At 40.9% G+C, this 26,321-nt stretch overlaps 1 protein-coding gene across 1 annotated transcript in view; it reads left to right on the top strand.

Moving 5' to 3' along the window:
• The window catches only part of LOC132888096 (protein jagged-1b), a 145,154-nt gene that overhangs the window by 71,083 nt on the left and 47,750 nt on the right, over positions 1–26,321 (top strand). The window contains exon 3 of the mRNA XM_060924084.1: positions 23,790–23,847. Within this exon, the coding sequence (XP_060780067.1) occupies positions 23,790–23,847 (58 nt within the window). The remainder of the gene's footprint in view (positions 1–23,789; positions 23,848–26,321) is intronic.

The following is a 26,321-nucleotide window of genomic DNA, read 5'->3' as shown; positions in this document are numbered from 1 at the left end:
AGTGGATGTATCACTCCTACATTGTTGTAAGCAACCACGAAGATGCCCGAGTCAGGCTTGTAGTACTCGAGTCCAGGACTCTGACTTGAGTCTAACTCGTGCCCTAATTTTAAGGACTCGTGACTTGACTCGGACTTGAGCACTGATGACTCGGACTTGGACTCGGACTCGTGCATTAACTGCATTCGGACTTGTAAACTCTGAATTTTTTCTTTATATTTTGTAACATGCCATAATAATTTGGCATAAGATATTTATATCTACATTAATTTTTATACTAATTTTGTGCAAGAGAATGCACATTCACCTGTTCATACATCATGTTCAGGAACAAACTAACGTTAATGCCGCTAAAATGTCTGGAGAGAACGCCCCTAGGATTGTCCACTTTGCTTATACAGACAGCTGTGTCATTTGTGTCGGATTTGACTCGGATCAATAGTGGACTCGACTCGAAATTTTCTTTAATGACTTGGACTTGAACACTGGGAACTCGAGACTGGACTCGGACTCGAGGTTTAGTGACTCGACTACAACACTGGCCAGAGTGTCAAGCACTGGGGTGTAAAACTAAGCCTGATCAGTGAACCAGTGAACACACACACACACACAGCCAGGAGGCTGTTTTGCTGCCTATAAACACTCCATTGCCGGCTACATGCAGTGTGTTTTTTTTTTTTTTTTCTAAATGAAATTTTCCTTGTGTCTTTATGTGACATGCTTTTGCTTATTTTTATTCACTGAGAAAAGCGATCTTTTTAGATGGTAAGAATTGTGTTGCTATGACAAAGAGCACTGTTTACTAGTATCTGTGTCAGTACTGCGTATGCATTATCTCACCAAGTGAGAGTTGTACTTCATAAACGTGAAGTCTGTTGATTCGGGCATTTTGTTGCCAGTAAAAATCACGTGGTTACAGAAAACTTCTGAGTAGATTTTTAGAATTAGACGCCTTTATTTGTCACATATACGTTACAGCACAGTGAAGTTCCTTTTCTGAATTTAACCCATCTGTGTACATGTCAACCTTTGGTCAATCAAACCTGTATAACCAACCTCCAAAATCCGTATTTCCCTTATAAAATCCATATAAGATGCAAATTAAAATAATTTACCTAAAATTTGAATGATAATTAACAATGATATATCCAAGTTACTTTTTATTCAATATTAATAACAATAAACCTTCAGAATGAATACAAAGCTCCAATGTTCGGCAAAAACACAAAGTGTCACTCTAATGTTCTGAATTGTACTCCATGACAGCTTTTTTTAGCAGTCTGCACCAATACCTCACTAGGCTGCATGTCACAGCAAGTGTCTGTGTTGATCTTGCCGGAGTGCCCATTCAGAATCTTTTCAGTCGCTAGTGAAAGTCGCTCAGGTGGAAATACGCGTTTCAAACAAAATGTTACTTCCCGGTTGGCGGGATTCTCGCAATGCGGTGTGCGCATGATCAAAAGTGGAACGAAGTCTCGCTACCACAAAATAACACGCGATTTCATAAGACTTTACTGGCTGGCTGTGCTTTCTGTGGTGTACAGTACGTTTGTAAATGTTATGCGCTCTTTTATCATCGTGGGAATTGATTATAGCTCTAAATAAATATTGAAGTTTTTTTAAAGAATCCGTATAACTTTATTTGTACGCCCGTATACTACGTTTATTGAATCAAATCCGTATAAAATACGGACATTCCGTATAGGTTGACATGTATGCATCTGAAGCAGTGAACAGAGAGAGAGAGAGAGAGAGAGAGAGCAGTGAGGAGTTACACTCCAGTGCCCAGGGATTTTTATTTTAAAATTAGAAGACTTTATTTGATGACTCTGTGTTTCTAAGGCAAACGGTGCACTCATGTGTTCGCTACGTCACAAACAGATATCCAGTTGCAGTGCAAATGGCCGCGCCCGGGTCAGCCTATTTTTAGCAATATTGTAACTTTTAAAATATATAAATTGCTCTAAAGTTTTATTTTTAATTTAAACATGTGTGTGTGTGGGTAGGGGGGTGTTCACGACATTAGGGCATTTGCCGTGATCGGCGAACGGCGTTTATTTTTTGGGTTTTGTTTGGCTTTAGGGCACCGCATAGACTAGTGCTTTGTCATCACTTCTGATATCATTGTCCCAAATGTTAAAAAAGTCAAGGCCTTCTCTGTGTGATCTTATCTCTGCCACTGTGTTTTTAGCATTGCTGTTGTTTACAGTGGGATCTTCCTGCATCTGTGAATGTTTGCCTTTCTTCTTAATTTGGCCGTGTATTTTGGGATGTTTGTCTGTGCATGTGTGTGTGTGTGTGTGTGTGAGAAAGATTAGGACACTGGGGCACAGACATCCAGTCAGACAGGCATACGTCACAGAAGCCTTCCTGATCCCTGTGGGAAAGAGCTCAGGCCAGAGTATACTGGATTAACCCTGTTAGACACACACACACACACACACACACACACACACACATAGATACAGTACACATTCATTCACACATGCCTCCATTTTCCCTAATGGTGCCAACAAGAATGATCAGCAAATTCTTTGTTGCTAGTTTTATTTGCTGTGAGGACACATTGTGCTCCTCGAGGACATTAGCTACTCTGCACTGACCTGCCACTAATATTACTTTAATCATCCCACCTGATTTTGCCCACAGTGTGTTTCACTATATAATCTTGTGTATTATGACACTCTCTTTTAGCCAGGGCTAACACTTAACCGAACTGTAACCAGAACCTACTTTAAAGGAGGTGTTTTTCAGCTTAAAGGAGAACCGAAGTCATTTTTAAACTTGCTTTATTTCTTAATTAACGTGTTATTCACTTACGTTTTCGGTTTTAGCAACCTTATATCGTGACTCGTATTGGCAACTAATTGCAATTAAATATTATTTAATTTTGTGCTGTAAAACGAACGTTTGGGCTCAAAATTTTTTTTAGAAGTTATAAAATAGAAATCTATAACAGAGTTTGTATGAAAAAACAAAACAAAACAGGGTGCCAAAGACTTTTGCACAGTACTGTATATTTAAAAAAAATCATTTAACATTTCATGCTTTTCCATTATAAGCTAAACAATTTACAGTTTACATGTTAGTGTTGCATTCAACCCTGTCACATGAACACACTGGATACTGAATTTCTTCTTATTTTCAATGATATTGTGTTTACTGAAAATAATTTTGAGTGAAAATGTTATTTATCTTGTTAAAATTCTCTTTCATCTCCTAATGCCATGAGCGTGGTTGCTAGTTACCCAAATACTGTGTATTTGTTAAAACAGAACTGAAGTCATTTTTAAACTTGCTTTATTTCTTAATTAACGTGTTTATTCAATTACGTTTTCGGTTTTAGTAACCTTATATCATGACTTGTATTGGCAACTAATTGCAATTAAATATTATACTTATCGGCCGGTTCGGTTTTTAGCCGTGTTGAATTCAGTTCGTTTGGTCCACGGCAGGCGTCGCTTATCCGTGCGACCTTCACCAGACTTGTGCGAGACTTCGAAACGTGAAGCCAGGTGTCAGTGCCGCCATTTTGAAAACTGTTTTCCAAACGAAATATTGCACAAAAACGAGTTTAAATGACGATTACTGCTGACTTTTTTCAAACTTTCTTGATTGCTATCAAAACAAACAAAACTTCCGGCTTGATTACGTCGGCATTCGAAAGAGGGTGCACGCATCTTTTGGCAAAGTTGGCTGTACATTTTACTTCTGTCCTAAGATGTCTCACACAGGTCTCAACGAATCTCATTTACGGCCATTGCTTTGACATATGGACTGATATATTCATCTCATCTCATTGTCTGTAGCCGCTTTATCCTGTTCTACAGGGTTGCAGGTAAGCTGGAACCCGTCCCAGCTGACTACGGGTGAAAGGCGGGGTACACCCTGGACAAGTCGCCAGGTCATCACAGGGCCGACACATAGACACAGACAACCATTCACACTCACATTCACACCTACAGTCAATTTAGAGTCACCAGTTAACCTAACCTGCATGTCTTTGGACTGTGGGGGAAACCGGAGCACCCGGAGGAAACCCACGCAGACACGGGGAGAACATGCAAACTCCACACAGAAAGGCCCTCGCCGGCCACGGGGCTCGAACCCGGACCTTCTTGCTGTGAGGCGACAGCGCTAACCACTACACCACTGTGCCGCCGGACTGATATATTATATAGCATATTTCAAACACTCAGAACTTGCTATAGCAGTGACAAAATCGCTGTCAAAAATGCATTCCTATATTTAATAAAATGAGATAAATAGAATTTTGAGAATAAAAAACTTGCCGGGCGGCACGGTGGTGTAGTGGTTAGCGCTGTCGCCTCACAGCAAGAAGGTCCGGGTTCGAGCCCCGTGGCCGGCGAGGGCCTTTCTGTGTGGAGTTTGCATGTTCTCCCCGTGTCTGCGTGGGTTTCCTCCGGGTGCTCCGGTTTCCCCCACAGTCCAAAGACATGCAGGTTAGGCTAACTGGTGACTCTAAATTGACCGTAGGTGTGAATGTGAGTGTGAATGGTTGTCTGTGTCTATGTGTCAGCCCTGTGATGACCTGGCGACTTGTCCAGGGTGTACCCTGCCTTTTGCCCGTAGTCAGCTGGGATAGGCTCCAGCTTGCCTGCGACCCTGTAGAAGGATAAAGCGGCTAGAGATAATGAGATGAGATGAGATGAAAAAACTTGCCTTCAGTTCTCCTTTAATGTCCTCTGCATCCGTAGCCTGTGTGTGGTTAGCATGGACAAGGAGGGCTATGTTTCCCTGTAGTGGAAAAAAAAAAGCACAGAATTTCTTACTATTTACTCTAAACCCATTTATCGTGAAAGTCTGAGTGGCTGAATTTTGAATTCTGTGAATAATTGTTTCATATATGTGACTCTACAGAAGATCCCATAGACTACATCTAGATTATTATTTCTACACCGCACAGTATATAATTTTTTTGATTAATCAGTTTGTATTGGTATTTTCTGCCGTCTGTCAAGTCGCAACAAGGATCTCAACCAGACAGTGCTTTCCGCAATATGTGTGCCGCAATAAGCACTGCTGACTTCTGCAAGGTTTTAACATCATATTTAACATCAAGCATGTCAAGATAGGTCTTCAGTTTCTTTGGGACTGATCCCAAAGCCCCAGTGATGACAGGGATGACCTTAACCTTTGACTCTGGTAATCCCCAAAGCCATGAGATCTCCACCTTAAGTTCTGCATACTTTGTTATTTTCTCAACCTCCTTGGTTGCGATATTATTATTATTATTATTATTATTATTATTATGAAATCAATTTTAAAATGGCTAAAGAAAAGCTGTTATTGACAGTACTTGCTTAATATTAATTGCTCTTTTTTTTTTTACTTTGATTCTGTGAGTAGAATTATTTGGTTTGGTTCTTCCTTGCTCAGATATGGTACATCGTTGTCTATAAAAAAAATATATATATATATATATATATATATATATATATATATATATATATATATATATATATATAAAATTTACCAGCTGGGAGGTCCGTATCGTGAAATACCATGATCGAGGTCTTGAAAATACTGTCAGTATTTTCAAGTCAGAGGTCATGGTATTTCATAATACGGACCGACCTTAAGCTGGTAAATAATATATTTATTTTTTTCTTTACCAAATTCTAACAGAAAATGAGAGCACCCGAAAGGGAAACCATATTTAGAACAAACCTGCGACAAGCTCATCAAAAACCTGTTTGACAAGCTACGTCAGCTTGGAATTTTCCAAAAATAAAACTCGCTTTCGCTGTGAACACTGTCGTTATCGCTATCCATGCTGTAAAATTAATGCTATTATACTGAGAAATGCAAAAATAAATGTTGACAAAAAATTGCTACTGTGTTTGTTGTTGCTGTGAACGAGCGAGTCGCCAAAGGTCCGTAACCGGGGTCCGGATCGTAGGATTCCGAACCGCTTGCGAGCCAATCAGAGCGCATGATTTGATGGAAACCAGACCGTGAAAAAAATAAATGACACGGTGGCACAAAGATATGAAGTTTATCTTCGAGTGGTGAATGTATATTTCACAAGTGAGTGAAGCAAACGAGTGATATATTTTTCAACACGAGAAGATAAACTTCATATTTTTGCGCCACTGTGTAATGGTCTTTATATTATATGGGCACATCCACACACACAAAAAAAAATGCAAGTTAAAAGTAGACGGCCTTTCAATTTCATAAAATTGGTGAAATTTAGTTCCCTCTGAAAGTTAGTCATTGTGATATATGTTTATTTCTGTAATATCTAAAAAAAAAAAAAACAGGCCATTCTGTAGCCGGGAAGTTATTTAATTTGAGTGGATTCCCGAGCAAATAATGTGCATGAAATCGCTCGCTTCATGCAGTCAGGTGGACAGAGGAAGTCAGTGTGTGCATGCACAGGTTTACCTTTGTCTTCTTCATCTTTTGGGTTTTACAGCAGCTGGCATCCACAGTGCTGCATTACTGCCATCTACAGGTTTACCTTTGACCGTGCACTGACAGTTCCATCATTCTGTCGCTAAACGAACAGCTGATCACACCGAGGTGCTCGCTGAGCGCCGATATTTATTAGTTTGGTCCTGCATTTCCTTTCCTTCGTGTATAGCATAACGTCTTTTCTTCACGCTTTCCGTTACTGTAGTCAGTCTTTCATGTTTCATTCACACACTCACGTCCTCCATTTTTCTCCCCTGTTTCGAATTTGTATCCCACAATGCCTTGCATAAATGGGGAAAGCCCACCACATGATGCATGACGTAGCATCTTGTATTGGGTCATGGTGAAGCAGGAAAAAATAGCGGAGAATTTAGAGCCACGTGGCTCTAAATTCATTAATTGTTCTATTAAAAAAACTAATAAAATTGGAAGTCTGTGATTCGAATTCAGTAGCTTTCGGTCACGCAACAAAAATAATTGAGTGTCAGGGAAAATTCTTTTTATGACCTACACTTGAAAAATCTGAAAAGCAGTCTAGCTTTAATCAAAAGAATTTTAATTTTGAACCGGTTTGCTATTTTGACAACGTATGTCTAGTCAGCGGGAAAACACTGGGAGTGATGTCATCGGAGTGAAATATCAGAAATTATTATACATATGGGCCACTTTTTCCATGGAATAAAAACATGTATTCTATTCCCTTCTAGTGGGCTTATTGATTGCATGCAATATTGTTATCATTTCGTTTATCTTCCGTGTATTACATCAGTCTCCCCAATGGAGAATGAGCGTGCGATATTGTTACAATATTGCATGTTGTCAAGACCACACAGTGTCACATCAGAGATGTAAAACTTCATGTTAGTGAGCGACAGTGACAATTTGTAACTAAACATGGCCACCAGGTTTACGTCATTAAATATGGAAGATTTTGAGAGAATTTTGGCTGGTTGCACCATTGTGTGTAGCTGTTGATGTTGATTTTTAAAGTACCGAAGTAAATTACACAGGGAAAATAATAATAATAATAATATTTGGCTTGACTGCGCTAGCATTGGCCTTCGCTAACACTACACCAGCTGGAAGGTAACTGGGCTGCTGCACTAACAGCACCGATTTGCGGCTAAGCTAGCATTGGCCTTCGATAATGCTGATGTGAAGAGTGTGTGGATGTATAATCTCATCTCATCTCATTATCTCTAGCCGCTTTATCCTGTTCTACAGGGTCGCAGGCAAGCTGGAGCCTATCCCAGCTGACTACGGGCGAAAGGCGGGGTACACCCTGGACAAGTCGCCAGGTCATCACAGGGCTGACACATAGACACAGACAACCATTCACACTCACATTCACACCTACGGTCAATTTAGAGTCACCAGTTAACCTAACCTGCATGTCTTTGGACTGTGGGAGAAACCGGAGCACCCGGAGGAAACCCATGCGGACACGGGGAGAACATGCAAACTCCGCACAGAAAGGCCCTCGCTGGCCACAGGGCTCGAACCTGGACCTTCTTGCTGTGAGGCGACAGCGCTAACCACTACACCACCGTGCCGCCCTGGATGTATAATAATAATAATAATAATAATAATAATAATATTGGCTGGCTTTTTTCATGGTATATCAGATATATTCCATTCAGCTACTCGTTCAATATCATGCTAGCTGAATGGAATATATCTGATATACCACTCAAATATTATTTAAATATCTCACTCAGATCCGCGATGTATTTCATATGAAAAGTGCAAGTTTTTCAACATAAGAAGATAAACTTTATATCTTCAAACCAGCATGTGATTTTCTTTTTATTATATAGACACATTCACAAACAAACAGTTCCCAAATTTATCAAAACAAGTCATCGATTTCCTCACGAGTGACATATAGAGATTTATGTCACGGTTTTGGTTTTCCATGTCCCGGATGGAGCTCGGATGAAAAATATGAGTGGTGGATTTCCCAGGAAAACACTCGTGCCTGTATAATAATATACTGTATGTTAACCCCATGATACTGGGCTTATAGGACATCATTACATTATAATGCAAATTTCAATAAAATAATGCAAACTACAACTCACAGAAGCCGTTCTTACACTACCGTTTAAAAGTTTGGGGTCACCCAGACAATTTTCTGTTTTCCATGAAAAGCCACACTTTTATTTACCACCATAAGTTGTAAAATGAATAGAAAATATAGTCAAGACATTTTTCTGGCCATTTTGAGCATTTAATCGACCCCACAAATGTGATGCTCCAGAAACTCAATCTGCTCAAAGGAAGGTCAGTTTTATAGCTTCTCTAAAGAGCTCAACTGTTTTCAGCTGTGCTCACATGATTGCACAAGGGTTTTCTAATCATCCATTAGCCTTCTGAGGCAATGAGCAAACACATTGTACCATTAGAACACTGGAGTGAGAGTTGCTGGAAATGGGCCTCTATACACCTATGGAGATATTGCACCAAAAACCAGACATTTGCAGCTAGAATAGTCATTTACCACATTAGCAATGTATAGAGTGGATTTCTGATTAGTTTAAAGTGATCTTCATTGAAAAGAACAGTGCTTTTCTTTCAAAAATAAGCACATTTCAAAGTGACCCCAAACTTTTGAACGGTAGTGTATGTAGTTTTATCTAACTTAATCGAAGAATAGAGTAATATAATGACAAGTAATTCTGGTATCCATGCACCATCTGGCAAAAACCGAGGCATTTCCTTGTTTACTTTGAGCAAAAGCACAAATCTGTCCCACTGACAAATAGTTATACAAATATTACAGATTTACAAACTGAGACTTAAGGTTGCCCGAAAGTGATCTACAGAAATATCTTTCTTGGAATGTTTATTAACTGCACAGCAACGGAGCTTACACCGTTTTTGTTATCAGCAAGGTTCGAGTCAGTTTTTTTTTTCCTTTCACTGTACCTGAGAAAGTGTTGAAATTCTTGTCTGTTTTAGTTGCATATCGATGCACGTATGATAAAGACGAGAATGAAAAAATACTGTCGTATTCCTTTAAATGCTTTTCCTTAAAGTGAATTATGTCACCAGTTTGCTGTCGTATGTCATCCATTTATGGGTTTATGGGTTATATTTGCATCACAGTTTAACAGTTTTCATACAGAACCAGGATGTGGTCACTAAAGAGTTACAGGATTTTGCAGGTTTATGAATTTGACCCATGACATGGGAGTGTCCTCTCATATACACATCCTCTGATTGCGTGCATGTGTGTGTATGTGAGTGAGTGGGTGAGAGAGAGAGAGAGAGAGAGAGAGAGAGATAAATAGTGTTCCATATACACCCTTTTTTCAGTCTTGGATCATTTGCTTATGCATGCTGACATGGCATTACAAACAGACAGAAAATAGAGGACCGGAAAGGTGGACGATGAAGATCTGGAAGTGAGCCATGACTGATGTAACTGTGTGTGTGTGTGTGTGTGTGTGTGTGTGTGTGTGTGTGTGTGTGTGTGTGTGTGTGTGACTTTACTTTAGACACTCTTGCTTCCTCATCACTTCCGTCAGGATGTCCCCAAGCTTAAACACAAGCCAAAAAGCTTCTGAGCTTATTCTATACACACTGACCTCTTTACTAAACACACACACACATACATACACTCGTGATTGTGCTTCAGAGGGTCTCGCCTACTTCGGTCTTTTGTGAATTTCAATAGCGTCATCTACTCTTGTTCAGGGTAATCCTGTTTTCTGTGTGAGTAGGCAAATGGCTGGACAGGTTAAGTCATGTCCTCATCAGTGTGACTGCAGAAAAAATAAGAAAGAAAAACTGGGGCAAAAGTTCAGATGCTGCTTGTATTTGAACATTATTATTCTTCGTAGTAGTAGTAGCAACTTAGAAACCAGTGAGAGTAAAATCCTCACATTGAGATAACAGTGGGCGGCATGGTGGTGTAGTGGTTAGCGCTGTCGCCTCACAGCAAGAAGGTCCGGGTTCGAGCCCCGTGGCTGGCGAGGGCCTTTCTGTGTGGAGTTTGCATGTTCTCCCCGTGTCAGCGTGGGTTTCCTCCGGGTGCTCCGGTTTCCCCCACAGTCCAAAGACATGCAGGTTAGGTTAACTGGTGACTCTAAATTGACCGTAGGTGTGAATGTGAGTGTGAATGGTTGTCTGTGTCTATGTGTCAGCCCTGTGATGACCTGGCGACTTGTCCAGGGTGTACCCCGCCTCTCGCCCGTAGTCAGCTGGGATAGGCTCCAGCTTGCCTGCGACCCTGTAGAACAGGATAAAGCGGCTAGAGATAATGAGATGAGATGAGATAACAGTTCAGGATTCAGTATGCTGCCCAAGTTACAGTGTCTCTTGCCATACTCGGATTTGAACTCACAACCTTATGGGCACTTATAACAGCAGAGCTAACACTTCCCTCAGCAATATTAATCCATCCATCCATTATCTGTAGCTGCTTATCCTGTACAGGGTCACAGGCAAACTGGAGCCTATCCCAGCTGACTTCACCCTGGACAAGTCACCAAATCATCACAGGGCTGACACATAACCATTCACACTCACATTCACACCTACGGTCAATTTAGAGCACCCAATCTGCATGTCTTTGGACCGTGGGAGAAACCGGAGCACCCGGAGGAACCCACACAGACACGGGGAAAACATGCAAACTCCACACAGAAAGCCCATCAGCCACTGGCCTCGAACCCAGAACCTTCTTGCTGTGAGGCAACAGTGCTAACCACTACATCACCATGCCACCAGTGCTATTAATCTGACTATTAAATGCTTATATTACAGAGCAGAGCCTGTTAGCTCCATTTTTCCAAGCAGATGTTTGCATTTTGAAGCTCATTTGCATTTTGAATTACATTACATTACAGGCATTTAGCAGATGCTCTTACTCATGCCACGTACAACGTACCCAGAGCAGCCTGGGGAGCAGGCGGGGGTTAGGTGCCTTGCTCAAGGGCACTTCAGCCATTCTTGCTGGTCCAGGGACTCGAACCAGCAACCTTTTGGTCCCAAAGCTGCTTCTCTAACTGTTAGGCCGTGAAATTAACATAAATCCTGTGAATTCTGAGCAAAAACACCTCCTATTTGATATAACTCGTATTAAGGTGCCAAGAGGTCAGTGTGTGAAAAGGAAATCAGCAGTGTTGGCCAAAAGTGTCAGTATTCAGCATACATCGTTATATAATCTTAAATGTTTATTTCGGATAAATGTGTTCTTTCTTACAATGTTTGGATCTTTTAAAAGTTCGCTCACAGTTTTCCAATATTGTTTCTCACTTTTTAAGGTCTTTACACATACAGCGTGATACAAATAAATGATGCAAAAGTCCCAAAAAAAAATTTGTTGACGCAATATATTAAACAATTATTCCATGAAATCGAGTCGTACGTGAGCTGATAGCCGATGAGGCACGTAGCGCTGAGTTGGCTATAAGCCATGTACGACGAGCTTGAGTGGAATAACTGTTTTATTCTATCCACATTCACTGGATTTTGAGAAACAGAGCATTTTCATTTTGATTTTTTGCAAGTCCGAGAAATAAAAACTTTATGCAAAACGGCCGACAAAATCATTTCCGCTTAGAATGTAAGCAAACCGGCGAAATGACAGGAGCAATTTATGAAAAATGCAATAATAATAATAATAATTTTTGAAATATAAGAAAAAGATACAGGGCGGCACGGTGGTGTAGTGGTTAGCGCTGTCGCCTCACAGCAAGAAAGTCCTGGGTTCGAGCCCCGTGGCCGGCGAGGGCCTTTCTGTGCGGAGTTTGCATGTTCTCCCCGTGTCCGCGTGGGTTTCCTCCGGGTGCTCCGGTTTCCCCCACAGTCCAAAGACATGCAGGTTAGGTTAACTGGTGACTCTAAATTGAGCGTAGGTGTGAATGTGAGTGTGAATGGTTGTCTGTGTCTATGTGTCAGCCCTGTGATGACCTGGCGACTTGTCCAGGGTGTACCCCGCCTTTCGCCCGTAGTCAGCTGGGATAGGCTCCAGCTTGCCTGCGACCCTGTAGAACAGGATAAAACGGCTAGAGATAATGAGATGAGAAGAAAAAGATACGTTCTTACCATCAAACACTTTCATTCCATATTTTGCTGCTTTTTTTGTTTTTTTGGGGTGTGGTTTTGTTTTTGAGTAGAGGTTTTATTTCATCCTTGGTTGATTCAGCAACACGCTCTACCATTTTGTTTTTCTCTATTCATGGTATATGAGCTGATATCCTAGTAGTAGAGCAGCCAATCAGAGTGCTCGAATAAATAAATAATAATGGTAAATGATTAAACAAAAAATAATGGTATGATGACGGAGTCGGCAAGTGATGATGAACTATTGCTTATTCTTTGACCAAAAAAGGAGGAAAGAACATGTTGGGTCCATCCTATCCTGAGAAGTAGGCAAGAACGTGAGAGGTTCACTGTTTGGTTCAGCAGTTGCTGAGACTCATGCAGTAGCAAGCTTCAGCACATCACATCAACCGTACACTATTTTCATGGCTGAGCTCATCTCACAGTTTTTCCAGACACTGGCTTTAAAGTTGTTATCTTTATCATTTTTGTTGCCCTTGTCAAACAGTGCTGGGTTTTGAGACACACAATGAATGAGAGACTCCGCCAAGCTTGCAGCAGTGTGAAGACGTTTCCGTATCCTGCACCCTGATTGGTTGACTGTGTTCCTTTTGTGGATGAATTATTAGAAAAATCCAATCCGTTGCAAAAAAACCCCAAAAACGTATAAATAACCTTTTTGTACATGAATATTTATCTTTGATGTGAAAGTGTTCATCGTCGTTCGAAAAAATATACTGTCGGATGAAAAAATCGGAACAGCAAATCGTGCTGTATGTGTAAAGACCTTCATTCTGTAGACTCACTGTGCTTCAGGTGTATATGAGATCATGTGGTATAGCGTTTATACTGATGGGACACAGAACACAGAGTGGCACTCCGTTTTATGCAGATTTTTTATGCACATGCATGCAAATACTGCAGACTCTATTAAAGCAGAACTGAAGTCATGTTTAAACTTGCTTTATTTCTTAATTAACATGTTATTCAATTACGTTTTCAGTTTTAGTAACCTTATATCGTGACTCGTATTGGCAACTAATTGCAATTAAATATTATGCTTATCGGCCTGTTCGGTTTTCAGCCATGTTGAATTGAGTTCGTTTGGTCCACGGCAGGCGTCGCTTATCCGCGCGATCTTCACGAGACTTGTGCGAGACTTCGAAACGTGAAGCGTCAGCCAGGTGTCAGTGCCGCCATTTTGAAAACTGTTTTCCAAACGAAATATTGCACAAAAACGAGTTTAAATGTCGATTACTGCCGACTTTTTTCAAACTTTCCTGATTGCTATCAAAACAAAACAAACTTCCGGCTTGATTACATCAGCGTTCGAAAGCGGGCACATGCGTCTTTTGACAACGTTGGCAGATATCGGTCACTTTGATTTCCGCTGTACGTTTTACGTCCGTCCTACGATGTCTCGCACAGGTCTCACCGAATCTCGTTTACGGCCATTGCTTTGACATGTGGACTGATATATTACATAGCATATTTCAAACACTCATAACTTGCTATAGCAGTGACAAAATAGCGATCAAAAATGCATTCCTATATTTAATAAAATGAGAAATAGAATTTTGATCATAAAAAATTTGCCTTCAGTTCTCCTTTAAGACTGGAATTTTAATATGATTTTTTTTTGTGCCACCGTAAGTACAATAGTGCAAACTATTGTCATTATACTAATGCTTACTAGTTTCACAATTAAATATGGAGCTATTTTGGAACTTCCTACTTTAATAGCATTTATTACATGGGTTTCAGCTTATCTGGAGATCTAAATTGTGTGTGTGTGTGTGTGTGTGTGTGTGTGTGTGTGTGTGTGTGTGTGTGTGTGTGTGTGTGTGTGTGCTGGGACTTTGTTTATAATAAAACCCATACACAAAAGGTGAGGTCTTGCCAGTTGAGCTGTTATGAGACTTTATCTTGATTGATGTCCTCTAGAAATCCGGTATGTAATATGATCCTGCGTACTGTTTATCACTTTCATATCCATAGTAGAGTCTTACCATCCCAGAGCGGCTGTGTGTGTGTGTGTCTGTGTGTGTGAGAGAGAGAGAGAGAGAGACAGAGGTCAAGACTATGACTACTTGCCTTTCAGTCCTTTGAATAGAACGGTCCATTCATTTTCTATGCCACTTATCCATTGCGAGTTGCGGGTGAACTGGAGCCAATCCCAGCTGACTTTGGAAGATGTGGATTTCTTTAAAAAAAAAAACAACAACTAACAATTCTCCACCTCCTTTACGTATCAACAACGTGGAGCTTGAAAGAGTCCCCAAGTTCAAGTTGCTTGGAGTTGTAGTCCAGGATGCTTTAAAGTGGAACTCTCACATATCAAGTATTGTCAGTAAAACTAACAAACGTATTTATTACCTGAGAGTATGTAGGAAAGCTAGTCTTCCTGTTGATAGGCATAGCAGGTGAAAAATTCTAATTCAATCCAAATTGCTTGAAACGGCTCTCATTGAATTCAGAATTGAATGCTGAACAACATACTTTACACAGAATTAAAACATGTTTATCCGTTCTTGAGATATTACAAATCAAAGATGGAAAAAAAATGGCTGAATTTTTAGAAAATTGCCGTAATATTCTGTATGAGGATCACATGGTCCAAAATGGGCCTCATTAACCAATGAGATCAAATGTTTTTTCTTAATAACTTTTCTATTTTTCAAGATATTTACATGGAAATTGGCAGGCACATAGATGGTTGTATACTGAATACAAAATGTGAAAAATTTGTAAAAACAAAGTATGCAAGTTAGTATTTAATTAGTATTAATTATGCTAATTGGTTATATTGGTTTGGATCGGTCACCAAACAGGAGAAGAACAGACTGCAACGGACAATAAGGTCTGCAGAGAAAATTATTGGTGTCAACCTGCCCTCCATCCAAGACTTATACTTGTCCAGAGTCAGGAAACGAGCAAGTAACATCTCTGCGGACCCATCACACCCTGGTCACAATCTGTTTAATCTTCTCCCCTCAGGGAGGTGATATAGATCACTGTATGCAAAAACAACTAGACACAAGAACAGTTTCTTCCCTTAGGCTGTCTCTGTGATGAACAGCTAAAATCCACATTCATATATCAGTAATATCACTTGCAAAATATCTGCACACTCATACTGTCATTCTGTGCTCACTGTTACTTATATTTATACTTATTTAAATTTACTATTCATCTTTGCACTATGCACCATATTGCACCAAAAGGGAAATCCTTTCTGTGATGAACAGCTAAAATCCAGATTCATATATCAGTAATATCACTTGTAAAATATCTGAACACTCATACCGTCATTCTGTGCACACTGTATACTTTATATTTATTTAACTATTCCATACTTGACTTACCTGAATTACTTTGCACTATGCACCTATTTTGTTGTTGTTGTTTGCTTGTTTGTTTGTTTTGTGTATATGCTTTTTTATCTGTTTTGTACTATGAGAGCTAAGTGAACCGGAGTCAAATTCCTCGTATGTGTCCACATACCTGGCAATAAAAGTGTTTCTGATTCTAAAAAGTGTTTCTAATTAGGTAAAACCGTTAAATCGGTACACTCAATAAAAAAAAAGATTATTTCTAATCCCCTCTTTGTGCTCTGTAGGCCTTTGTATTTCTCAAAAGTAGGGCCTACTAGTGTTTATATAAAAGAATATAAATGATTCTTGCTTCAATTAATATTCACAGCTTTCAAGGCGAACCTTGAAAAAACTGTGTGAGCCGCATCCAATAAACAACTCACATTAAATTAACTGAAATTGATACTTGCGTTTCTGACTTCTGGGTTTTTTTTAAATCTCATTCTGACCACTAAGATCTCAATATTTTTCATCAAAACAGCTCCAGATATATTCTAAAATATTTATTTACAGGAATCTACTTTATTTGAAAAAAAAAAGTAGGTAAAGCTATGAAAACTCACTTCAAAGTCTCCTGTGAATCATAACATTAAAACTAGCTGACGGAAAATTTTGCTGAATGCTTCATAAGAAACAGTGAGAGCGAGTGAACATCCCTATAAAAGTTATCTGATTGATATTCATGAGTAATCCAGGTGGAAACCGATCAGAAGAGAGCGAGCCTGACTGCTTTCCCATGACTGAAAAAGCACCGGCAGTTTCCCGACATCCCGCGAACAGAGAGTGAACTCTGTTATACCAACTTCAACCTGCTGTTACTCCCAAAGTACTGAACAGATCTTATCCAGATGCATTTCTTTGGAAAGCAGAGATTATAAGCTTTTTAATGATAGTATTCACGATAGAAAATATTCAAGAGTTAAGCAATGACAGATTTGGAAACTTAGATGAGCATCTGCATGGACAATTTTCACAGCATGGCCAGCGAGCGTCTGATATGCTGACTATTGAGGTTGGCCTTACTATGTACATAACAAAGATCCGGCCCTTGCTAGACTATGCCAGTCCCATGTGGGGTGGTTTGCCTGAGTATCTCTCTGTGGAGCTACAAAGGGTGCAAGACCGCTGTCTGAGGATCCTTGGACTTCCAAAGCACACCCTGGAACCACTGGGCCGAAGAAGAGACACTATGACTAAGAATGTACTAACTAAAGCGTATGATGGAGAGTAACAACCTGAACTACTTACTTCAACAATCTGAACCCGTACACAACTACAGCCGAAGGAACAGGAAAAGTAACCAAGCAGCACTTTCCAGAACTAATGCCGCTTTTCCACTACAAACGCGGCTGAGCCGTGCCGTGCTGAGTCGAGCTGAGTCGAGCTGAGTGGGGCTATTGGAGTTGCATTTCGACTACAACCGCGCTGAACCGTGCTGGCTGGAAGTGGGTGGACACATTGGGTGGAGTTAGCGAAAGTGGGTGGACGTCACGTGATGTCGTTAAGCAGCGCAAACAGTGACATCAGTGACAGTGGCGGAACAAGTCAGAGCCGGGCCGGGGGCGGGGCAAATGACCGGGCCCTTTATTAAAGCTCATCATAACATCATTTTAGGCTACAAAATGTCCGCAACTGCGGTGTTTACCAATTTCAACACTACCGGGTGCAACTATGTTATTTAGTACATCAAGTCCTTCAAACGAACATGTAACTCAGAAACAAAAAACATTAGGATACTGTACATGGCTCATAATAAAACATCAATAGCCTATACTGCGCACATTATTTGAAGGGCATACGAATGAGCGCTCAGAGGTTGCAACGGTGACAGGAAGAGTCAGAAATAAAAGGAGGGCGGTGCAAACCTCACTGAATGCACTGTGTTTACCAATTTCAACACTACGGGGTGCAACTATGTTATTTTGTACATTAAGTCCTTCAAACGAACATGCAACTCAGAAACAAAAAAACATTAGGCGATATACTGTACATGGCTCATAATAAAACATCAATAGCCTACTGCGCGCATTATTTGAAGGGCATACGACGAGCCTTGCGCTCCGCGAACTCGTCCACGATGCTCTGTATGTCACTGATTCAGTGAGCTTTTAAGCAGTAGTCTCACGACCCGGATAGTAAACAATAAACATGGAGGACATGGTGTCGTTAGTGTTGCTGGTCTTGGTGCTGTGGCTTGTTGTCACCGACAACGCCAACAGATACTGGCAAGAGCGTATAGATGAGGCGAGGCGCATAAGGCTTCAGAAATTCTCGTAATTCGTAATTATTATTCTTCCGGGTTTACGGTGTTTACAGATCCCAGCGCGCTCGCGGGGCGTGTGTGGGCATGTGAGGACACGCCTCCTCACCAATCAGTGCACAGGGGAGTGTCTGCTCACGCCCCCAGCCTCACTCGGCACGGCTTGGCTCGCTTCAGCCCCACTCCAAAACGGTGCGAGTTTTAGGGGCTAAGCAGGGCTGAAACGAGCTGAGTCGTGCTGGTTTTTGGTAGTCGAAACGCGAGCCGTGTCGGGCTGAAGTGAGCTGAAGCGAGCTGAAGTGAGCTGAAAAAGGGTAGTGGAAAAGGGCCATAAGAGACATCAGCAATCATTCATCCCTAGAGCTTTGAGACTGTAGCTGTAGGAGCTATCTATTCTATTTTATTTAACATTCACATAAATATATATATTTATTCTATCCACATTCACTGGATATGAGCAATCGCATGCTCTGATTGGCTACTCTACTACTAGACTATCAGCTCATATACCGTGAGTAGAGAAAAACAAAATGGCGGCGCGTGTTGCTGAACCAACTGAGGACGAAATAAAAACTCTACTCGAAACAAAACCCCAAAAAATTACAAAAAAGCAACAAAATATGGAATAAAAGTATTTGATGGCAAGAACATATCTTTTTTATTTTTCAAGAATTATCATTATCGCATTTTTCACAAATTCCTACTGTCATTTCGCCGGTTTGTTTACATTCTAAGCGGAAATGATTTTGTCGGACGTTTTGTATGAAGTTTTTATTTATCGAATTTGCAAAAAATGAAAATCAAAATGCTCTGTTTCTCAAAGTCCAGTGAATGTGGATAGAATAAAACAGTTATTCCACTCAATCTCGTCATACATGGCTTATAGCTAGCTCAGTGCTACGCACCTCGTCGGCTATCAGCTCATGTACGACGAGATTTTGTGGAATAACTAGAGCAATTTATTGACTTTTATTTTAATGTAAAAGACACTGTATTTTTTCACAATAGTGTTTTAATAAAGTTATTATTATTATTATTACTTTGAGCGAGAGGCGGGTTCACCCTGAACAGGTCACCAATCTATCACAGGGTTAACACTAAGGCTACATCCACACGACAACGGCAACGAGATTTCTTTTTTTTAAATATCGCGTCCACATGGGCAACAGATCAGGTTCATATGGCAACGCAACGCTTGCTGAAAACGATGCAATACACATGCCACACCTCTACGTGCGCTGTAAGACGGTCCCATCGGAGACACCAGAACAATAGAAGAAGTAGACGCATGCGCATAAACCCCTTCTTCTGTAGCATCAGCCACATAAAGTTTTGATTATTAGTCAGTAGCGTAAAATAGTATATATTGTCTAAGACACTTATTTATATTTAAAACGTCTATGTAAATTAATACATAGAAAGCCTGGCCAGGCGCTGAACGTTCTTCTGCCTTCACTTTAAGAGAAATTCAGGGCGAGCATGAGCCTAGGTTCTTCCCTGTCACTGTCACACGTGCACACCTTCTCACTCTCTGTCCTATGGCTATAGTCCCTTTAAATCACGTGCTCGTTTTTTGAATGGAGACGCGGAAAGAGGAATGAACGGGGGTAGCTGGAAGCCGGTACGCCAACATTCTGAGATCCTCCAGAATTCTTTAATGGTCCGGAATAAATTGAATGCTACACGTTGATGGATTACTTTGTTCTTCTACGCCCTTTTTGAGGAATGTATTGTCAGACTTAAACCAACATCTGAAGAGGTGAGATCGCTCCTTTTTTTCCTATTTTTGCTGGCGGGATTGTTTTTGTTTTTGGAAAGCGCACGAGCGGTGTGCGGTTTGGTACTGCTTCTGCAGTGTTTGGACTAAAGACTCTGCCCTAAGGGCTATTCTCTCACTCACTCTCTCTCTCTCTCTCTCTCTCTCTCTCTCACTTTGCACCATTACACAATAAATATTCACAGTGAAAATATTTTGTAAGCGCGTTTCATGAACCAAGTTATAGGATTTGTTGACAGCTCACATCGAGTTCGTTACACTTCTACCCGGCGTGAAGCACTGACAGTCATGTGGTTGTGACGTCATTGTAAACAAATCCGTTCTACTCATCCAGACGACTTCGCAACGGCGCCATTGCCAGATTTTTTCACTCTGGAACCCGTTCTCAAAAGATTTCGTTTTGGGGCACCCAAAATGCCAGTGCCGTGTGGACGCCAGGCCGAAACGATAAACAATTTTATCAGATTCACCTGAATCCGTTGCCGTGTGGACAGGGCCTAAGAGACAGACAGCCATTCACACTCATATTCACGCCTATGGGCAATTTGGAGTGGCCATTTGATCGAACCCTCATGTCTTTGACTGTGAGAAGGAACCGGAGCACTCAGAGGAAACCCACACAGGCACGAGGAGAACATGTAAACTCCACAAAAGAAAGGATTCAGTCAACCAGGAGGTTTAAACCCAGAACCTTTTTGCTGTGAGGCGAAAGTGCGAACCGCTGCTCCACCATGCTGCCCATGAATAAAGCTATGTCTCAGGCAGGTTGTTGGAAAGTAAATGAGAGACATTTTGTTGAATTCAATGCAAATATACACGTATAAAGAGCTTCTTTTAATCACTCAACATTTTCGACATATTGATAAGAAATCGAGCATAGAAGTAGTGGACACAACAAATTTCCAGATTTGTAATTTCTAGAATAGGACACTGTTCAGGCTGAGATTGGGCTTGGCTAGTGAGTGATCTACATCTACATTTATGGCAAATGAGAAGGTGGGTGAGCTGGACAGACTGAAGGACTAAAGCACTTCAGTCATTCTTGAGATATAAATACAGCAAGAGCTAAATCCCACTGGCACCACGAGTCAAACGGCATTGTGGGCTGTGTAGGAAATCCTTAACCGGAGGTAAAAATAGTGCACCCAAATGCTACACTGTGATCACTATAATTGTAAAAAGCTTCACTGTATGAGTTTTCAGAACATTTTCATAGCCAGAATGTGTTGAGATTAGGAGACATCACAGACAAACAGATGGACAAGGTACACACTCTGTGTGTGGAACCATAGATGATGGTGTTTGCATGTCTCTGCGAGAGAAAGAAACCAGTCTTTGTTCCTGGCTGTTTATTTTAGGATATGGATGCTGTGAATATTTCGGGCTCATGAGCGGGACTATTGTGTGTGTGTTTTTAAGTCGTGAGTCAGTTCATTTGCATGGTGTTGCTATTTGAATGTAACAGTGACCCACAGCTACAAAATACCGATTTGAATAAAGGACAGTGTCGTTGATAACCAGTAATAGAAATACTACAGAATGCTCCACGGTCGTCTTCTTGAGCAATCTTTCTAAATAATCATTGGCTTTGCTTTGGGTTTGCACTCGGGCTGGTTCTTTAGCCCTTTTCTGCTTCTATCCATCCATCCTTCAGTTCACGCTGGGTACATGAGAGGCAGCGTGACTGCACATCCACGCTGCCAGTTAGAAAACTACGGCTGCCTTATTTGCATGGCAGATGCAAGCTTTCTCTCGTTTCTTCTCTGGAGAAGGAGAGTATGGGTTTGAATAATTCATTTCTGATTCTCTCTCTCTCTCTCTCTAGCTCCCTCCCATCAAATCAAAGCTATTTGTGTTTTTCCCCCCCTCCATTTGCTCAATATTGAGTGCTGCTTGTTCTACATGACTGAATCAGAGCACTGGCACTTCATCCAGGATTATGCATGGTTAAATTTTCATTAGCAAATTTTAATACAAAGTCAGATTTAGTCTGGAAACGAATTTGAAATACTTTCATGTATGCGTTCATGCAAAATCCAACATACTAGCTTAACAGAATGAATCCATCCACATACATTTACTGAATATTATTTTTTTCTTCCTTTGTTCCTTACTGGACAGTTGAGTACTGTTCAGATCTGCTGCAAAAGTATTTGAACCTCCATAGTCTTGTCGTTATGGAAAGCGTTGTCTTATATTAATGAGAATACACAGAATTATTCTGTCCACATCCACTGGATATGAGCAGTCATGCGCTCTGATTGGCTACTTTACTACTAGGATATCAGCTCATGTACCGTGAGTAGAGAAAAACAATGATCTCATTGTTGTTGAACCAACCGAGGACGAAGTAAAAACTCTACTCGGAAACAAAACCCCCCAAAAATACAAAAAAAGCAACAAAATATGGAATAAAAGTATTTGATGGTAAGAATGTATCTTTTCATCTCATCTCATTATCTCTAGCCGCTTTATCCTTCTACAGGGTTGCAGGCAAGCTGGAGCCTATCCCAGCTGACTACGGGCGAAAGGCGGGGTTCACCCTGGACAAGTCGCCAGGTCATCACAGGGCTGACACATAGACACAGACAACCATTCACACTCACATTCACACCTACGGTCAATTTAGAGTCACCAGTTAACCTAACCTGCATGTCTTTGGACTGTGGGGGAAACCGGAGCACCCGGAGGAAACCCACGCGGACACGGGGAGAACATGCAAACTCCACACAGAAAGGCACTCGCCAGCCCCGGGGCTCGAACCCAGGACCTTCTTGCTGTGAGGCGACAGCGCTAACCACTACACCACCGTGCCGCCGAATGTATCTTTTTTTTCAAGAATTATTACTATCGCGGGCGGCATGGTGGTGTAGCGGTCCGGGTGCCCCCACAGTCCAAAGACATGCAGGTTAGGTTAACTGGTGACTCTAAATTGAGCGTAGGTGTGAATGTGAGTGTGAATGGTTGTCTGTGTCTATGTGTCAGCCCTGTGATGACCTGGCGACTTGTCCAGGGTGTACCCCGCCTTTCGCCCGTAGTCAGCTGGGATAGGCTCCAGCTTGCCTGCGACCCTGTAGAACAGGATAAAGCGGCTAGAGATAATGAGATATTACTATCGCATCTTTCATAAATTGCTCCTGTCATTTCGCCGGTTTGTTTACATTCTGAGCGGAAATGATTTTGTCGGCCGTTTTGTATCAAGTTTTTTTTATCGACTTTGCAAAAAATCAAAATAAAAATGCTGTTTTCTCAAAATCCAGTGAACGTGGATAGAATAAAACAGTTATTCCACTCAATCTCACCGTACACGGCTTATAGTCGACTCGGTGCTACGCGCCTCGTCGGCTATCAGCTCATGTATGACTCGATTTCATGGAATACCTGTTAAATATCTCCAATTAAGACAGCGTGCTATCTGTGGAATTTTACTTCATAAGGTTGTGGATTTCAGTCCCACATTTTCCGTATTATTAGATCTCTGAGTATTGACAAACACTCAATTCTGGTAGTTAGAGCCACGTCGCGATTCTCCACAAGCCTCTGTTGCTGAGTCTCGTCAAAGATCAGATGACGGCGGACAAATTGTGTCCTGTGTTCATCCTGTGTTCATATTAAAGATATGTGTCATGTGTCAGTCAAACATTACATGCACAAAATACATGCAAGAGCGTGATTTATTTTCTGATTAAGTGTCACGAGACAATAATAGATCTGATTCTGAGACTCAGTATTACATCAGTCAGTCTGTTCCGTCGAGCCTGAGGGTCTGTGATTATATTCTTATTATTTTATTTTAGCTTTGAATTCAAAAGGTTTGAGAACGTAAGACATGTATTTATAAAGTGGGCGCAGTTTGAAGTCTTTTATTCTTTTCTTTTCTGTTCAGAAATCCTTCTCCTTGGTGATCGAGGCCCTTGACCATGACAATGAAACATCAGAGCCAGGTAAGATAAAATTTTTCAGATGTGTGTGTGTGTGTGTGTGTGTGTGTGAGAGAGAGAGAGAGAGAGAGAGAGAGAAATGATGTGCTTGCATGGTGTAGCATATATTAGGTATCAGTATGCATATTGAATAAATACCATACAAATAAATATATAGAGACAGGGAAAGTAAACATAAAGACATATAGGTTGTGTGTGTGTGTGTGTGTGTGTGTGTGTGTGTGTGTGTGTGTGTGTGTGTGAGAGAGAGACTCTCAGTATATCAAGGCTACTCTTTGAGACTGTTTCATTTCCTGTGCTGCCTTTGATTATATTTTTTTCCTCTTGTATAATTAAAGTAAAGCTCTATGACAGGAAATAAATTCTGCATTTTAAATACACAAATACACACAAACAGATTTACTCACACTTATACACATTCTCTCTCTCTCACACACACACACACACACACACACACACACACACACACACACACACACAAATCTTCTATGTACTTTTGAGAAAATACTTCATGAAGATATAAATAATGCATCCTCTCTCTCACACACACACACACACACACACACACACACAAACACACACACACACACACACACACACGAGAAGGCATAAATGTCCAGTTTTTGTCATTTTGTCATAATAAATAAAGCATGAATCAATTACATAAATATGCATTCACACACTCGTTTCAGGCACACACACTAGTGTATGCATTTTTGTCGACCTTTTTTTTTTTTAATTGGCCACCGGCTCTCTGGTTATGTGCCCACTTTTGCTTTGTGTGTAATGGCTACTGATGAGAGAAAATGACAGGATGGGAACCAAACTGCGGGACACACACACACACACATATGCACACACACATATGCACACAGACACACACATATGCATACACACACACAATCACACATACACATGTGCACACATACGCACGCACACACACACACAATCACACGCACATATGCACACACGCATACACGTGCACGCGCGCACACACAGATGCACGCACACACACACACACAATCACACAAATTTAAACTGTAATATACATACATCTATACATTTAAAGCCCCCCACACACAGGAATATACATACATATATACATTTAAAGCTAAGCACACACATTTAAACAGTAATATATATACATATATACGTTTAAAGCCCCCCCCACACAGTAATATACATACATATATACATTTAAAGCTAAGCACACACATTTAAACAGTAATATATATACATATATACGTTTAAAGCCCCCCCACACACAGTAATATACATACATATATACATTTAAAGCCAAGCACACACACACACACACACATTTAAACAGTAATATATATACATATATACGTTTAAAGCCCCCCCACACAGTAATATATATACATATATACATTTAAAGCTAAGCACACACATTTAAACAGTAATATATATACATATATACGTTTAAAGCCCCCCCACACAGTAATATACATACATATAAAGCCAAGCACACACACACATTTAAACAGTAATATACATACTTATATACATTTAAAGCCATGCACACACACACACACACACACACACACACACACACACACACATTTAAACAGTAATATATCATCATCTCTAGCCGCTTTATCCTGTTCTACAGGGTCGCAGGCAAGCTGGAGCCTATCCCAGCTGACTACGGGCGAAAGGCGGGGTACACCCTGGACAAGTCGCCAGGTCATCACAGGGCTGACACATAGACACAGACAACCATTCACACTCACATTCACACCTACGGTCAATTTAGAGTCACCAGTTAACCTAACCTGCATGTCTTTGGACTGTGAGGGAAACCGGAGCACCCGGAGGAAACCCACGCGGACACGGGGAGAACATGCAAACTCCGCACAGAAAGGCCCTCGCCGGCCACGGGGATCGAACCCGGACCTTCTTGCTGTGAGGCGACAGCGCTAACCACTACACCACCGTGCCGCCCTAAACAGTAATATACACTGAGTGCAGAATTATTAGGCAAGTGAGTATTTTGACCACAACATCCTTTTAATGCATGTTGTCCCACTCCAAGCTGTTTAGGCTTGAAAGCCTACTACCAATTAAGTATATCAGGTGCTGTGCATCTGTGTAATGAGAGGGGGTGTGGTCTAATGACATCAACACCCTATATCAGGTGTGCATAATTATTAGGCAACCTCTTTTCCTCTGGCAAAATGGGTCAGAAGAGAGATCTGACAGACTTTGAAAAGTATAAAATTGTGAGATGTCTTGCAGACGGATGCAGCACTCTTGAAATTGCGAAGATGTTGAAACGTGATCACCGAACAATCAAGCGTTTCATTGCAAATAGTCAACAGGGTCGAAAGAAGCGTGTGGGGAAAAAAAAGGCGCAAAATAACTGCACATGATCTGCGGAAAATCAAGCGTGAAGCTAACAAGCAGCCATTAGCATCCAGTTCTGCCATATTCTAGAGTTGCGACATTCCTGGAGT

This window comes from Neoarius graeffei, chromosome 6 (genome assembly GCF_027579695.1).
Source record: "Neoarius graeffei isolate fNeoGra1 chromosome 6, fNeoGra1.pri, whole genome shotgun sequence".
Classification (NCBI taxonomy): Eukaryota; Metazoa; Chordata; class Actinopteri; order Siluriformes; family Ariidae; genus Neoarius; species Neoarius graeffei.
Note: the sequence above shows the minus strand (reverse complement) of the source record. Positions and strands in the feature narration are given on the sequence as shown.